At 32.8% G+C, this 17,750-nt stretch overlaps 1 protein-coding gene across 5 annotated transcripts in view; it reads right to left on the bottom strand.

Moving 5' to 3' along the window:
• Obsc (Obscurin) overlaps positions 1–17,750 on the bottom strand; it is a 237,976-nt gene that overhangs the window by 56,751 nt on the left and 163,475 nt on the right. For all 5 annotated transcript variants that reach the window (XM_071587781.1, XM_071587782.1, XM_071587779.1 and 2 more), the window contains 8 exons: positions 16,085–17,194; positions 14,215–14,472; positions 8,851–9,087; positions 6,267–6,408; positions 3,390–3,583; positions 1,577–1,701; positions 1,081–1,204; positions 34–169 (listed from right to left, as the gene is read on the bottom strand). In XM_071587781.1, the coding sequence (XP_071443882.1) occupies positions 34–169; positions 1,081–1,204; positions 1,577–1,701; positions 3,390–3,583; positions 6,267–6,408; positions 8,851–9,087; positions 14,215–14,472; positions 16,085–17,194 (2,326 nt within the window). The remainder of the gene's footprint in view (positions 1–33; positions 170–1,080; positions 1,205–1,576; positions 1,702–3,389; positions 3,584–6,266; positions 6,409–8,850; positions 9,088–14,214; positions 14,473–16,084; positions 17,195–17,750) is intronic.

The following is a 17,750-nucleotide window of genomic DNA, read 5'->3' as shown; positions in this document are numbered from 1 at the left end:
GATTTTAACAACACATAACAAATGCCAACATACCATTTTACTTCAGGCTTGGGATAACCAGAAGCCTTGAGCTCTAACATGGCAGAACCACCAACATTTACCTCAGTAGTCTTAATTTCTGTCGTAATTTTAGGTTTCTCAGGTTCTTTCATCAACTGTTGAACTGCACCTATGGAAATATAAATTTTATATTTTAGTTTTTTTTACTCATAATTTCTATTTATAAAAAATATAAATTTTACCCTTTAAAGCCTTACAAGTACACATGTGAAGAGGGTAAGGTAACCAAACTGATCCAGCCTAATGAAATGAATTGAATGAGGGTGCTCATGGAAATGATTTCATCTTATATTCAAAATGAGAACATCATTAACACTCTTCATTCACGATGAATATTTTTTCAGGAATGGGATTAAAAGCTTAAAAAATACGTAACCATTAAAAAAAAGGCCCACCTGCCGTGATATGTGAATTTCACATGTTATTGGGCTTAGTTTTAGGTGAACTCTACCCTTACCTTCTAAATCAATCTTAGGGTTTATAACTGTGGTTTTCAATGAAGTGGAAGGATGACAAAAGTTTTAATTATGGATTTATCAGATATAACAGATACTATTATCCTGTGTAAAACCTTTCACCTCTAAAGAATTAAGATAACTACTTCTTAGTGACATAAATAATTTAATCAGTGATGTAAATTATGGATGTAAATTATAATTGGGTTTACATAAATGGGCTGGTACTGTCGATAAATAACTAAATTACTAGTTACAGGAGTATGAAAGAGTAGTATCTAGGCATTTCACTGGTATGAATTTCACACAATGATTTTTCTCTATCATTATGCACAGATGGAATTTCTCAAAAGCTTAATATGTTAATATATGCTGCACATTTTGAGAAATATTGGCTACTTTGGAACCAAAATTGACGTGAAACTAGATCCATAGAAGAAATTATCTTAGAAATTACAAAAAATGAACTCCTACCAAAAATGGCTACTGTAAAAACTTTGAACTTTTCCCTACTCCAACATACTTTAAGAGAGATCAATGTGATTTTACATAGATATTTATTTACCTTTCACAGTAAGCTCTGCACTGCAAGATATTTTCCCAGATGAGGTTTGAGCAACACAGGTGTACAAACCAGCATCTTCAGGTTTAACATGCTGGAACACTAAAGCCAGAGAATCTTCTTCATCCTGTTTAAAAGAAACTTTGCTGTAATTTCTGGAGAAACATCATATTTACGTGCTACCAGGAGCATATCACATCAAGGTATAAGATTGGATTTAAATTTTGCATTCCTGACTTCTGACTTCAAGTAAAATTTTAGTTAATTTTTTAAATTTCATATTACCACCAAAAAATAAATTTAATTCAACCTAGATTCATCATTCTTGAACATATGTACAGGTAAGCTCACTCTTCTCAATTAGAGTCACAAAAAATGGATGCTCCACAACAAACATTGTGAGTTATCCCACATTATATTTTATAACAATGGATATTTATGAAGTTTGCCAATCTGCTTATGATTTTGGGACACATTCATGATACACAATCAGATATACCTTGAAAAGCACTTTAAACCTTTCTTCGGGGTCAAAGGGCTGTCCATCTCTAAGCCATGTGAAGGTAGTCTTCCCAGATGCAAAGTCAGTTTCATCTCCCAGACCAGCAAATATTGTTTTTTCATCTACGAGAAAATTTTTAGGGAAAACAATGTATTAATGCAAACTGTGGAAAATGGGACTCTTACTCGTTAACTAAAAGGTGATGTTCATTCAAATAATTAAAGGTTTATTAAGTATTAACATCAATAACTTGATAACATAGAAGAAAACAACTTATTTTATAATAATTGAATTTTTAAAATATGTGCAATAAATTGAAGCTGACAGAAACTCTCCAATTTTTCAACTGTTAAAGGAAAAAATTTTTAACGTTTGGGGATGTCATAGAAGATAGTCCAAGAAGAAGCTAATTAAAAATGTGTTGTTAGTCATGGCTTTCATTTTTGCTTCAGCATATCCAATGATTATTCTTTCACTCATCAGGGTAGGAGAGGATAATATTAGGGAGCCATTTGAGAACATATTTGGAAAATATATAGTACACAGGCGACTTGCTATGCAGTTGGAAGTTCAGCAAGAAAAAAATGTGAAATACGTAGTGTGATTTTTTTAAATCAAGACACCAAAGAGAAAATGAGCATTCTTAGAGAAATGTTTTCTTTAGAAAGCAAATAAAAGGCAATATACATTATGTAATATTTCAGAGTATGCTTCAGGTGGAATTAAAATTTTGACAAGCTGTAAAAATGGTACATATTTTCACTCCTAATAAATTATATTGGCCACTTCTATAGTCCAATTCCTGACTTGTTTCCAGTGTTCTTAATGGAAATGCTATCATTTTCCAGATATTTATTTCATATAATACCTCCAAGCATACAAGATACTAGCATCAACACTGAGTCCAATGTGACTAGCACAAGAAAAAAGGTCCCTAAATCTCCCGCTCTTAAACTTCCAATGTTGATTTTTAATTATTTTGTGTTTTTTGAGGAGTTGAGTGCATTACTCAAACATGATTGGCTAATTATGTGAGTTTAAAATATGATTCCATTGAACCCTACCCAGATAGATAGGTTGAGGGGCTAGGGGTACCTTTAACAGGAGCCCCAGAAACCTAAGAGCTCTTAGTTCATTGTGCTAACCCATACTTCACCTGCCTACCAAGTGCAGACAGAGGAAAAGTGTACCCCAGTAGAGATATGGAGGTCACCCCTTCAACTTCTGTCTGAGCACAACATTGCTCAACTTCAATGATGTAACAGAAACCAATGTTTCAACATGTCTAGCCCTTGCCCAACCTGACCCAGATAGTTGTGTCCAAAAGATCAATTGGAAAATTCCACACAATGGGAATTGCCTGATTAAAATAGGATTAATGGTGTATGGGCTTTTGCCTTAATACAACATTAAGCTATTTTAATTATTCCTACATATTACTGAGAATAGGAATGCTCCTCAATTTTTATTTGGGTGAGAGGACTACCACCCCTTTCACATTCATGACAAACATGTTTATCCTTAAAGCTAAAAATATTCTTAAAAATGCTTTAAGAATTAAATGAAATATGTATAGTAAAATAAGTCAAATTGTTAAGTGGGAAAGAGCCTCCTTAAATGCATAATAATTATGGAATCACATTCTTTGAGAAAAATATTTTGAAATGTATAGTTATAAATGACATCCTCATGTCTGACTCATTTTGAATTTTTATTTTTTCTATGGAACTTACTTACATAACAGCATTTACGAGGCAAACTAATATCATCAAAAACTAATAACATTTATCAATAATAAAGATAAACTCACCAGTTACAGTGACTTCAGCTTCACAAGTGGCATCACCATATTCATTAAAGGCATTACAACTGTACTTTCCAGCATCAGACTGTTGGACATCTGTGATAACCAGCTCATAAAAGCCTTTCTTTTTACCATGCTCCCTCACAACATGAACACGCTCTTCCATATTCTCTGAGCGGATTTCTCTTCCATCTTTGTAGCTAAAAGTGAAAAGGATAATAATGTAGCCTAATTTGGAAACCCTGCACTCAGGTACAATCAGTAAATCAACAAAACTTGAAAACAAAATGTATTTGAAGTAATTACATCACCATTTCATTTTCAAGTTGGCAAAGATATTTATTATAATAAAAATTATAATTATAATAATATTACTGTTTTGAGCTCAAATTAGTGGTGGGCAATCAACTACTTATGCTATTAGGGTGCTCATGGTGCTGATTTGAAGCAAAGAGCAAGCTATTCCCTTGCTTCATTGTGTTCTATTCATCTCCTAACCTGTCACTTCCTTGCCCATCACTATTGCAGATCATTTTAGAAATAGTAATGTCATTGACAGAGAGACATTATCAATAACAAAAATCAATGAAATATAAGTCAACAAAAAGCTAAGGCCAATCATTGAATGATATAATAAAAAAATTCTTAAAAAATCATCAAATGAGAAAAAAAATTTCAAAATTATCATATTGTTACTGTTCACACACATTGCAATTTTCATTTTACTGAATTGAAGAAATAATTTGAAAAATAAACAATACCAGGATCAATTATCAGAATAATATAAAAATACTATCATTAGATGATATCGTACATATTACATAAGAACCATAAGTCCAGCATTTAGTTTTCAGACAGTACAACCTCATTATTTTCACCCTGATTAATTTGAAATACTAATTGCATTTTTGAAAGCAAGGGGCAGTCCCAAATTAAAAGCATACATTTCTCACAAAATGAATTCAACCGTCCCCAAAATACTTAAATTCTTTTTATTAAGGTCAGTTGTCAAGGAAAAATAATTTTTGATGTTATACAAACAGGCGTAACATCTTGATCTTGAATTTCTAGACCAATTATGAATATGTCAATGCTTTTGGTGAAAATGAATTATGTTGGTTGGTTAACTTAATACATGGTCCCTCCCTCAATAAGATGGGAAGAGAGCTCACGGCCATGGCCTGCGCCAATCATTTAACTCACCATTCAGCTGCACACATTTTATTACCTCCCTATGTTTTCCATGGCCAATAGATTAGGTAGACAAAAGAGAAGTCAAATATACATTTGAAGCCTCTCTTTTGGAGGGAGTGGGTGGGTGAGGCAGAATTGGTCTCTTCTTAAAGGAGAGGAAGAGGAGGTTATAATCATCAACGGGAGTAAACAATGAAAACTGCTTGCAATGCCAAGTGCCCACTCTCCTCTCGGAGCCAACTATTGGGACACCAACCAAAATGTTTCAAAGTGTTTTTAGAGACCATAATAATGTGCAACTTTTCACTAGGGTTTGCCCATTACTATCTCCTCAACATGCTGAGTGGAAAGGAAGAAAAACACTAAAATGACTTTTATTCAAAGCATAAAACCAATCCTTCTCTCGTGACTGACAACAAATGATAAAATGCAAGTTTCCAAGGCCAAAAGAACTATGGAAGGAAAGTGTTGTGCATATTAAAGCAAGAAAAATACACACTGCAAACAACTGGAACACCCCATGCTCATAGTAGTGAGGAGGATTTGGTGTTTTTGTGAATTGGAATCTAAATGAGATTGTGCTATGTGCTTCCACAAATATGTATGTACTGCTCCCAGTTTGAATTCACCTTAACAGAGATATGGGGAGGCAACTTGTCGAAATTAATGTTGCGTTATTTATCGATCTCCTAAAACATGCCCAATACCAGACTTTGAGCAGCTGAGGGCAGCTCCACCTTCAAAAATATTATCACAGTTGATCTAAATATAGACCTTTGTCAACAAGATTTCAACAGCAGAGATAACTTGTATTTTAATAGCTTTACATTTAGTAATCAATGAATACGAATCGACAATGAATATAAATTTCCAAAGCTGACTCAATCTTCATTTACTAATTGTGCTATAAGAATTGTAGATATTTAAAGTAATGTGAGCCACATTTGAGAAGTGCTGCGAAATATGATATAGTCTAATAATTTATTACTCCAGGATAAAATGGACGGCAGAACAAATTCTCTATGTAGAAATATTTTAGCATGCTAAAAATACTTTGCACCATTATGCTTATGCTGTTTGAGATAAACCTCCATCCCTTGATAATGATGATGATGAAGAAATAAAAAAATGACCAAAAAAAGAAAAAAATGGAATTATTTGTGCTTTCATTGGGATGCAACAATTGCTAAGTCTGAAAATCATTCATCTTGACCAGAACACCTGTCAGGACGAATGATGCTTACACTTTGGAATTGTTGTATTTCAATACACATTAGCGGATGAGCCTCTTAAATTTACTGTTGTGGCATCTCTTGCAGTTATTTGAATTTTTCATTAGGACAAAAGTTGAGACATAAAAAAATATATAACCCTTAGAAATTCTGAAAGTCAACCAATTAAAACATCCAATTATTTGTTAAAAAAAACAAGTGTATCTCAGAGCCAAATTCCATGACGTGAGAGCTGATGCAACTGAGCTTGTCTTTCAACAAGATTATTACTATTACCACCCAATCAATCCACAACAGGTTCATGAGGTTGATTAATTTTTCCATGAGCTAATATGAGAAGATTTTTGAAATATGTACATATATATTTTTTAAGTCTAATAAATGATTGTGCAACAATAATGCTGGATTTATTTAGTTCGGCTGTATTTTGAGGAATAATATTTTAAAAATTACTTACAATTTGACTTCTGGATTAGGATTTCCCTTAACCTTGACCATGAAACGAAGATAGGTATTTTCCAAAAGATTTGTGTCTTTGAGACGGACAAGAAATATTGGGGCTTTATCTTCCAATCTCCTTTTGCGTTCCTCAGGCGTTACTGTAAAGAAATTTCTCATTATCACCTAATGATTACATGACTCTGCATGAACATAAATGAATCAGAATTGAAAGCTATACTGAAAGTTACTCAAGTAGTGGATACTTTTGTCTAACATAACATGCAAAAAACTCTACCATGTTACCAGTATTGCCTATCAAACTTTGCTCAAACAATGCCTTAAATGCATTAGGGTGGGAAACACTTCCTTTCCAAATTTAAATATTTGAGCTTCCACATGTGTCATAGTCAAAATTTGAGAACCTAAGAGGTATAGGAGGGAGAAAGCAGACCTGATCTTTAGGCAGAGTAAGACTCTGCTTTTATTCTTTGGTGGCTGCCTGCTTTACCAAGCAAAAAACATTTGCAAAATATCTCTGGTAATAAAATGACACTCATAAGATTAGTAGAATGGCAGTAGAATATAAGAAAATATTCAGGTATTCTCTCTAGGAAATGTACATCTATCAACACTATAAATAATTTAGGAATGTAAAATGATTTCCTGTACTTAGGGGTTAGGTTTTTATTGAAACAAAAATATTTGAGTCAGCATATTACTGCTATATTATGATAGGAATGGAGGAGTATTTTGTAGAGTGCCATTTTGGCAGCCGCAAAAGTTAATAGTATTATTTGTAAGAAACAACTACCTGCATGCACATCAAATAAAAGTACCTAAAATTGGTTATCTATAAACAAGACTGCTTCTGAGATTAGCAAAATGAAAATTATATGGGAACACTCCAATTTTGTAGAAATTCAGTGGAATTTAAGTCACAGAATTTAGGATGACCACCAAAAATCACACAATTTACTTCCAGAGACCAGGTGTTAGGTTTTGCAATTAATTTGAGTCACAAATGATAAAACATCTTTATGCATTTGTTTAAAATTCTTTAAATACAACCATTAAAAAGTAGATAGGCCATCGTTTTTGAGAATGGCCAAAATAAGATGCATGGACTCACATGGCATGGCTCTATTCTATTTCAATGCAATGTATGAACAAAATTTCCTTCCCCATTCGTTGCAGCCACTCCTGTATGAGCTGTTCCATTTGCTCACCACACACACATATGCATTCACAAACAAGGGATAAAACTTAGATTCTTTGCCTAATGGTTGCATAGTAAAACTCATATATTTATCTGCCGAATTTTAATGCACATGTTGTGTTAGGCTACCAGATTAGAATTCATGACATTTAATACTTGATTTAAAATATTAGAAATTTCTCTCACAACATAATTATTACATAATCATAAAAACAAAACGTATGTTGTTGTGAAAACATTGCAAAATCAATACACTTGACTATTTATGAATTTAAAAAGTGAGATATTTGTAATAGTGTCTTGAAATAAAAAAAAACAGAAAAATAAAAATAATGCTTTGATTACTCATATTTTTTTGCAAAGATGTTTCTACTCATGGTACCACATATTGCAAAACCTACAATTTGTCCTCGTGTGATGAGACACAAAACAATTCTTACTTCCCATTCACCACATTTCAATGTTGTACAAGTCTTTCCTCTTAGTTGAACATACATCACAGCATGAGCATTTTCCTTTCACTGGCAAGTGCACACTGTCATTTATCTCCAAATGTATCTGATGCATCACACTTCTGTAGGGTCTTCAATGCACGGAAACTTGTAAAAGGTATTGAGTCAAGTCCCACAAGGTTTATTATGAGAACTAGTTGGAATCGATGATGAGAAAAATTAATACCAATACGACAGAGTATTCATCTATTATTGGTGGCAAGAAATAATTAGCTTTTTGGTCAATTTCCAGGTATGTTGACTGATGGAATAACTGTTTGCCATCCTTTCTCCTTTGTTGACATATCACATTTTGTAGTTTCAATCTGCCACAGTTGTTTCTCAGATGGAAATCCCATCCATGGTCATTACAGTAGTTTGCTTCTATTGGTTGATGATGAATAATGAAGAGCATACAGCATATATATACTCCCCTTTGTCCTTTCATATTATTGCAGTAAAAGCACCTTTTATTCTAGTATACAGGTCCTGTATAAGTCACCATATTTCAGTTCTATACCTAAAGTTGTTTGGCATTCCCAGCCTGTTTATCTTGGGTATGAAGTGAGTTTTTGAAAGACTTAAATTTATATGACATTCTCTGGTGACTCAACCATTTCACTTGGCCAGCACAGAAACAAAGAGGGCTGCTGTGAATGGGATCAATTCACAGTAAAGCTCTGTGGGTTTTTTTGTGCACTCATGGTGGATAAAGGTTAATGGACATTTATGTAAACACATCTACAGTTATTTGTGATTGATGCATGATCATAAATTTAATAATAGGAACATGGTTAATGATATTCTAAAAGGCATTAATATTATGATTAACTTCTCCAGTAAAAATATTTATAAGAATTAAATAATGTTGAAGAATAGGAAACGTTACATACACTCTTGGACGACAAGTTGAGCAGTAGATGAGTTTACACCATTTTCATTCGTTGCAAGTGCTGTATAAAGACCTGTATCTGATTCTCGACAATGCAATATCTCTAAACTATGTTTTCGGTCCAAGTTCACCATCTTTATACGGTCAGCAAGTTTATCATCAATGTTGCGATTGTCCTTCAACCATGTAACTGTGGCTGATGACTCAATCTCACATTCAAACGTAGCTGTTTCACCAGCTAATTACAGCGAGAGAGGGGAAAAAAGATGGATGATTAACATTAACACAATGCAAAATCATTACCACAATAATTTCAAAATATTCTGGCTAGTGATAAGATTACAGCAAATTGAAAGAAATAATATAATGACTGGTAACTGGTAAGCAGTATTATAAACAAAAAATTGCAACAAGAAATCAATATTGATTAAAAGTATTTTGATCTTTTTGAATGAAATATTTTTATTTACTTTCCAATTTTCTAGTCAAATTTTACCAACAATTCGAATGAAATCATGAAATTCATCATCAATTACACTCAGTTTGACATAATATTGGTAAAACTTCATGTTTGCTCTTTAAATGGAAAGCATGATGCTAATTGAAAGAAGACCATTGTTTCACATTTAAACGTACTTTGAATTGCAAAATAATTAAATTATCAAATCAAAAAAGAGAAAACATTCATTATAGTACAATTTGAATATTGCTAAATTCAGCCGTTTCACTACAATATCTGAAAGGCTCATAATTATTGTGGGCATTACGTTTCACAAATTTTTTATTCAGAATACAACAGACATGAAATTATTTTTAAACATGATTGCTGATGATGGTGATGGGAGTGAAATGAAGATGGGAGACAATAAATACAGGCGATTCCTGTGTAACAATGCTAACTAAATTTTAGTGTATCTGAAAGCTAAAAACCAGACACTACTTTTAATGAATGCACAATCATTAAAACAAAAAAAAATATCTGGATGACTTTCTACAAGCATGAAAATGTATACCAAATTACCAAGGTACATGAAGAAGCTGATTTAACTATGCCAAAGCAGCAGAAAGAACAAAGTTATTGAAGTGGAAAAGATTGACAGTAATAGAAGGAGACAATATAAATTTTCAACATTTTTTAAAACTCAATCTACAAGGGGAATCAACTTTTTTTATTTAAATCTCCTCTCCATACAAATTACTCATACAAGGCATAGTTTTAAAACAAATAGGTACCTACAATGGTTAATCGAAGCTGACACTACACATTGAGCCCAAATTCTGAAAAGAAATTCACAGGTGGTGGTGATGAGGGTTAATCATTTAATTTTAAATATATGACACATGTGAAATTAAACTGAATGGTATTTCCTCTAACAACTGAATTCCAAAATAAATCTTTACAGCCAAGCCACTCATTTCATGATTCCTATCATCAAAATTAATGTCGATAGAGACAGTTTATCTTATTTATCTTCCCACAAATTAACTGGGAAATTCAATGGTAAGCATAGAGAGAATGCACAATTGCAGATCAATGTTTTTCTGACATTTTAGTTGTTTGCCACATTTTAGTTGCACATTTTAGTTGAGTTACCACAACTACTATATTTTATGCAATATTATAACACATTGAGAGTAAAATATTATCATAATCAGTCAATTCATTTACTTCTGAGGCTGTCGCACCAATTCTCCACTGAAGTACTATTTTTAATTTTTATCTCATGAAAATTTTTTTTCCATCAGCAAAATCAAGTGGCAATAAAGTTTTCATATGGAGTAATATCTACAGCAAAGCTGTCCCTTTGGAAAGTTCTGTCCTAACCACATCAGGTTTGAAGGGAGGAATCAAAAGAAGTCTGGCATAACCGGAATAGACCAGCTTTGAATTAGTCCTGGGTTGACCTAACCAAAGCCACCTAGCCCTAAGGCCCTGGCCTTACCCTAAGTCAAAATTTATCAATTCTGATTTGAATTTGATCAGATTTACTCTTCGTTCTAGTTGGGGCCAAACTAACTGGTTACAATCATTCAGAAGTGCAATGAAAACAGTATCAATTTGAAAAAAATGATAATAAAATTGTGGGCTCTAATGCATTTGAAATTATTTGAAGGTAAAAATTAATAAAAAGGAAAAATTTTTGACAAACTGATATCAGGCTTAAATATGCAATACTTTATTGAAACTATATGAAACTGAGAGTTGTAAAAGCTGTCTCTTTATTGAAGCCATGGAAGCATGAAGATATGATCCACGTGAGTGGATGATAATAAATAATTAACTTGTGGGTTTTAATTATTTTTCGTTAATTTCAAATATTTCCAAGGTACTTATACTGGAAATTGAATATAGTCTTCCACTTTTTGGTGTAAATATCAGCAGTATTAAGCAGGGAGAGATTATTTTCATACACTTCCTTATAATACCTTCTTTAAATTTCTATTTAGAAGTATGAGGAACTATGATGCAATTAGCTATATCCAGACTAATATGAATATTTTAGCAGTAACAAATGAAAGCTAATGATTTTCAGAGCCAAGATAATTTTGAAATCACATCTCTTCTTGAAACAGGTTTCACTACATGCCACAATTATAGAATTAAATATTGACACCCTACACACTGTCAGTAAGATATTTAAAATACATGATATATGATAACGTTCAACTTTTTATATTTTTGAGGGATAGATACTCTATAACTCCCCACAGTTAAGGGTAGTGAGTGAGTATTTATAACATAAGACACAATGACAAAACAACAGTTTTTAAGACATGACACATCTTGATTACTTAAAAGGATACAGCAGCACTAGCATTACCAGCTAAATTTCCTAATAAAATGATGCATATGGGGGTGAAGATAATTAATTATGACTGATGGGTAAGTATCTACATATATCGTCAGTCAACGACATTCATTGATCAATTGATCCTAAAAATATATTCTTTAAATTTCCAATAAAAACACTCTCCATACCTGATATAATTTAAAAAATCTATTTAAACCAAAGGTAAGACTGTTTAAAAAATGTAGTCTACATAATGTGAACATTTGACAATTCAAGTAGATTCTGTCTAGTGTCCTAGGCTAGGGACCTATTGAGCAACAGAGGATGTAAGTAATAAAATCAGGGTTGAATCTTGTCATTAATCCCACTTGCCAGATGCATTTACATTCCTATTTTCTTTCCCAATAATTTTAGAAATAAATAAAAATGTTTTGCTTGGTTTTAAACCACCACCTTGAATAGAATATAGAGTTTCATGGCACTCTTTCCAAGGCATACCTATTCATTTCTTACATATTGGTGCAAAAATCATCCTACAAATAATATGATGTGCTATTACTGGAGCATGTCACATTCCTTTAGCAGCTAGAATACCTGCAAAGAGTCCTCCAAATAGATAACCTAGCCAGCTTTAAAATTGAACAGTTTCATTCTATATTTATAACATCATAACTAAATTGCAATTATTATATTACATTATTTTAAAATCTTTGCTAATTTGAACTGAAAATTCTAAACTATAACACTTTTTTCCCAAAAATATTCAAGGAACATCTTATCTGTCATAATAATGAACTTTTTCTTGTAACTTGTCAGACTAGCATCAGGAGCAGGTGTAGTTTTTTATTTAAATTATGACAATTCTCTTTACTAAATACATCATGGGAGGTCACACATATGCTCCTTTTAGCATATATAATGTCATATAATTAAATATATACCATAACCTACAGGTTATTACATTAATGGCTCCAGGAAAAACAAATAAATTACTATACATTCATTCAATTTCAAAATATTCACATTTTGGCTAAGTTTAAGGAAGAATATAAGTACCAAATGGACATAATAGCTAAAACAAAGATTATATAGATTATTCCTTTAGTTTCCATATTCTTTAAACACTTAGGCCATTAACCTCTTCATTGCCTTAGTACAATTCAGATTTTCAATGCTATTCAGATAATTTTTTCAAGAAATAAATTCTTTGGACATTTATAATTATATTTATTGAAGATAAAGTTTGCACACAGACATAAGATTCAGTATCTTTGAGACTAACAATGTTGAGCTATGAAGCATTTAGGAAAATGAAATTTATCATACCAAGACTAAGGGATACCTGTACAGGCAGAAAGGATAACTTTCGTTCATATATTGTAAATTTTTAACCAAATTACTTGACCATGGAGCTTGAAACTTCAAGGTGCAATTTCTATGACTAACATACACACAACATTCATTGACAATGAATACAATCAGAGGAAAATTGTATACGTGGAATGAAACTCTGATGTATCTTATATAAGGATACATAAGTATTTAATTAGTAACATGTAGAATCCCCTTCCTTGTACATGGAAGATTACCTGTGCATAATTTGGTTCTACGAAGGCTGAAAAATACATTAAGGGAGCTATACATTGCTAAGAGGATAGTTTACTTTGTCAGTCTCTTGGAGGATTTAGCTCTTTTTCAATCATTTGAATAAATTTTTCGTTATTTCCTTTTTTAAAGTTTCAAGGAATGTAAGGAAAGATTAAATCTAGACTAAATCCTGATGAGGGAAAAACTAAACCATAAGGATTCATTGAGCAACCTCTATAAAATTTATGTCACTAAAATAGAATGTTCACAATACCAACACTGAAATCTGTGTCAATACCCTTTGTTTAAGAAAATTTAGCATGTGAATCTACTTTAAATGAACAAAAATCTGAGAATTTGTCAAACAGAGTTGCATGAATGCAATAAATTCAAAACCAAAGAGATGAACGCTTCTTTTGATTGTCCGTCACTTCATATAACTATGATAAACTTGCTATTTCATTTTCAGAGGATTTTTACTAATTATTTATAGTTGATTAATATTAATTGCGCTCTAAGTTTAAAATGATAGACAGGCAAATTGTATATACAGTAAAAAGACCACCACCACCTAAGATAATGATTTTATAAATAAACACAGAACTTAATAACTCATCACATTTAGCACCTATGTACCCCGGATTCTTATTATTTACTAGCAATTCTTCTCTTCACCAACATAAAATCACTCATTAGCAACCACATTTTCTTCTTCATTCAGCCATTATAGCCCTTTCTCTGGTTAAACTGCATGTAATGTATGGAATGGGATTTTAAACTTTCTATTAATGAGTTCCCTGCATTAACTTACAAACCATCATCGCTAATAACTTCCATAGTTCATATTAATATGTTTCAAATACTAATTTTATATCCTATATTAATTTCAAACCACTAGATTTCTATTCTCCTTAAGTTTTGCCGAGGATGACACATAATTTTAATCAGAAAAATACTGCCTAGAGCAACAATGTCTATGTACTCACGCTCACAACTGAAGCCCTCGATGGTCCTTGAAAAGACAGGCTTTTTATCATAGCCATCGCTACCACCCATTGTAAGTCTAGGTGAAGAAGGCACTTCTTCAATTCTAAGGGCATCATTTTCAGATGAGGTTATCCCATCACTTTGAAATCTGACAGAAGATGATTGCATGGACCTTCTTGCTGATGATGAAGATGAGGTCTCCATGTACACTTCCTCTTGAGTGCTCGCGGCATAGCTGGTAGATATTGACTGGTATTCTGGGACACAATATTTTGAATAGTAGTGGAAGCAAAGGTATAAGGGCATGGAAAGGCAATTTTTAAGGTCAGTGTATTAATGATTGGTATGTGTTGAAAATGACAGGATACATAATGAAAGGTGAAAAACTTAAGGGTGTTCATGAGAAATATTAAAATACACCTTCATGTTTGTATTAAGAATTTATTAGTCAAATGGTCTACAAAGAGTTTGGTTAATTATTAACTACATGAAATATCTACTGAAAATTTGGCATTGTATAATATTTTGGTGCATGGGTTTGGCTAATAATTATAGATAAATGTATATATATATTTGATTAACAGATGTGGTTAATATTTGAACTGCTTTGATCAGAATAGGAAAATGCAAGGCATGTAATGAAAGATTCTAAAAAAACAAGGTTAAAGATTTTGGTGCAGTATCATAAAAAAAGTGTCACCTACTGTGCCAATGATTAGGACTGATAAAAATCAACGTAACTTCTCACAATCCATTTAAAATGCATAAGCAAAACAAAGCTTACCGCAGTGAAAAATTAATGGACATAGGCCAGTATATGTTTAATTTTGTTACCAAATATGTAAAAATATCACTGATGAGTAAAATAGCTACAAAACATTTTAGCTATGATGACTGATAGCACTTGATATTTTTAAGATCAAAGAGCCTCATTCTTTACACAAATAAGAACGAAAGTAAAAAAAAGTCACAAAAATGCCATTGACAAGATGCAGATGTAAAATGACTGCATTTAAACTTACATAAACTGAATTAAAATTAAGGCAAATGGATTCATGAAATGAAAAAAAATTAGAAAATGAAATAATGAGATTAAATGTTAAAAGCATAATGAACAAACATAATTTCATTGCATATAAAATGAATGTGAAATGTGAAATAAAAACACTAGCAAAAGTAGATACTCTGCCCAACTACTTGAACAGTCTTTTAAAATATTGTGGGCATTCAACAACATTGAGTTAAAATGAGCTATCCATTGAGAGTAAAAATAGATTGAAAGATGAAAATAACTCAATTTAAGAAAATGACATAAATTATGACAAAAAGCATTGAAAAGCTAATCAGTAAATGCACCGATTTCACATCAGCTAACAAAGGACACCAACTGAAAACATCTAAAGAGAAAAATTAGTGCTATAAAAAGTGAAAAATATGGGCAATACAAATAATATTAGAACCCTGATACACTGCTTTGCCAACAAGAGAGTTAAGCTAACAAATTAACTGGTATGCATTGTTGAAAAATTAAATGCAAAAATATAATGCATACCATAATAAATAAGTAAAAAAAATAGAAACTTTAATTATGACAGAATGATAGGAAGGAATAATTTAGCAGTGCACTTTTTGGGATGAATGCTTTAATGGAATGAACGAAAAGTAAAAATACACACCTGTGAATGCTATATTTCACTATGACAAGAGTTAGGGTTTTAGAGGCAAATGCAAAGGCTTAATGCCATTATTAAGTTAGTCATGATGGGAACTGTAGTTGGTGATGTGATAATTGTTTTGGTTCCAGAAACAAAATCGATGAAAATGATAAGAGTTTAAAGAATGATATTTATTATGGGAATTATCTCTTACCTTCCACTACTTTGGATGACCTTGAAGACTTCCGACTCATCATTAGAGACTGATCCATTTCTTCAGGTTTTTGGTCGACACTGACTGGGCTCTCGGTATCCTCAGTGGCTAATTTTTTAGGTGGACTTTCTTGTTTCTTCTCAGTTGTGCCTTCTGCCTCGGGTTCTTTCCGCTTAACACCGGCACTTGGGTCCTGAGATTCTTTTACAGGCTCCGGAGTAGGTTCTGGTATCTTCACTGGTGCTGGAGCAGCTGCTGAAGGTGCAGCAGCTGGGGTACTTTCTGGTGGTATGGAATCTGGAACTGGGGCGGCTGGAGCTGGGACAGCTGGAGAAGGAGTACTTGGAGTTGATGGAGGAGTGGGAGCTGCTGCTGGAGGAACTGTAGGGGTAAGATTTTCAGGTGGAGCAGGAGCTTCTGCGGCAGCTGGTGTTTCAAGTTTCTGTGGCTTTGCTGGAACTTCCTCTGGGCCCTCAGGTTTTTTGGGAGTAGATGGGGTTGCTGCAGGTACTTCTGCCTTTGGTTCTGGTGGTGGTACTGGTTCTGGTACCTTAGGTTCTGGAGGTACTTCTTTCTTTGGTTCTGGAGGTACTTCTTTCTTTGATTCTGAAGGTGCTTCTTTCTTTGGTTCTGGTGGTGGTACTGGTTCTGGTACCTTAGGTTCTGGAGGTACCTCTTTCTTTGGTTCAGGAGGTTCTTCTTTCTTTGGTTCAGGAGGTTCTTCTTTCTTTGGTTCTGGTGATAGTACTGGTTGTGGTACCTTAGGTTCTGGAGGTACTTCTTTCTTTGGTTCAGGAGGTTCTTCTTTCTTTGGTTCTGGTGGTGGTACTGGTTGTGGTACCTTTGGTTCTGGAGGTACTTCTTTCTTTGTTTCAGGAGGTACTTCTTTCTTTGGTTCTGGAGATACCTCTTTCTTTGGCTCTGAAGGTGCTTCTTTCTTTGATTCTGGTGGTGTTACTGGCTGTGGTGCCTTAGCTGGTTTTGCTGACTCTTCTGGAGCAGCTACAGACTCTACCTTCTTTGGTGGGCTTTCTGTCTCTACCTTTTTGGTTTCTGCAACAGTTTCACTAGTTACAACTTTTGAGTCAACTTGTGACACTTCTTTTGTATCTGAAAAGAAAATATTCAAATAAAGCACTAGAGAACTCCTTGCCTCAGCCTTAAGGACATGGGCTAGCAATTAAGTACGAAAAGGGAAAAGCGGGACTAAATTTTTAAGAAACCTAGGTACACTCTCTAAGCTCTGTTGAATTGATAAATATTAAAATTAGCATAATAATGGCAATAAAATTATTATTAGTGTAATTCATTTGCTATTTTAATTACATTTAGAGAAAGGAGGGTAAATAAACAAGAATAATGTATTTTAAAAAGAGAGAAAAAGACAATAATATATATGTGATTTTATTCACATAACAAAATAAAGGGCTGGCTCAAGCAAAAAATCCTCAGAATATAAATGTATAGCTAAATAAAAAATGATTTATGCCAATCCATTTTAGCATTTCCAAAACTTACATGTTAATATTAATCATTTTCCATTAAATAGACTAACAAGATTATAACCTACATGATTAATTTGCTTTCAAATTTATTATAGACACAAAAGGATAATATTTTATCACTACCAGAAAATAAAGAAAATACTAATTAAAAATATCTGTCG

The sequence above is a fragment of the Hetaerina americana genome, unplaced genomic scaffold (genome assembly GCF_022747635.1).
Source record: "Hetaerina americana unplaced genomic scaffold, ioHetAmer1.1.p SCAF_3, whole genome shotgun sequence".
NCBI lineage: Eukaryota > Metazoa > Arthropoda > Insecta > Odonata > Calopterygidae > Hetaerina > Hetaerina americana.
The sequence above is the reverse complement of the archived record's forward strand: the minus strand, read 5'-3'. Positions and strand labels throughout refer to the sequence as shown.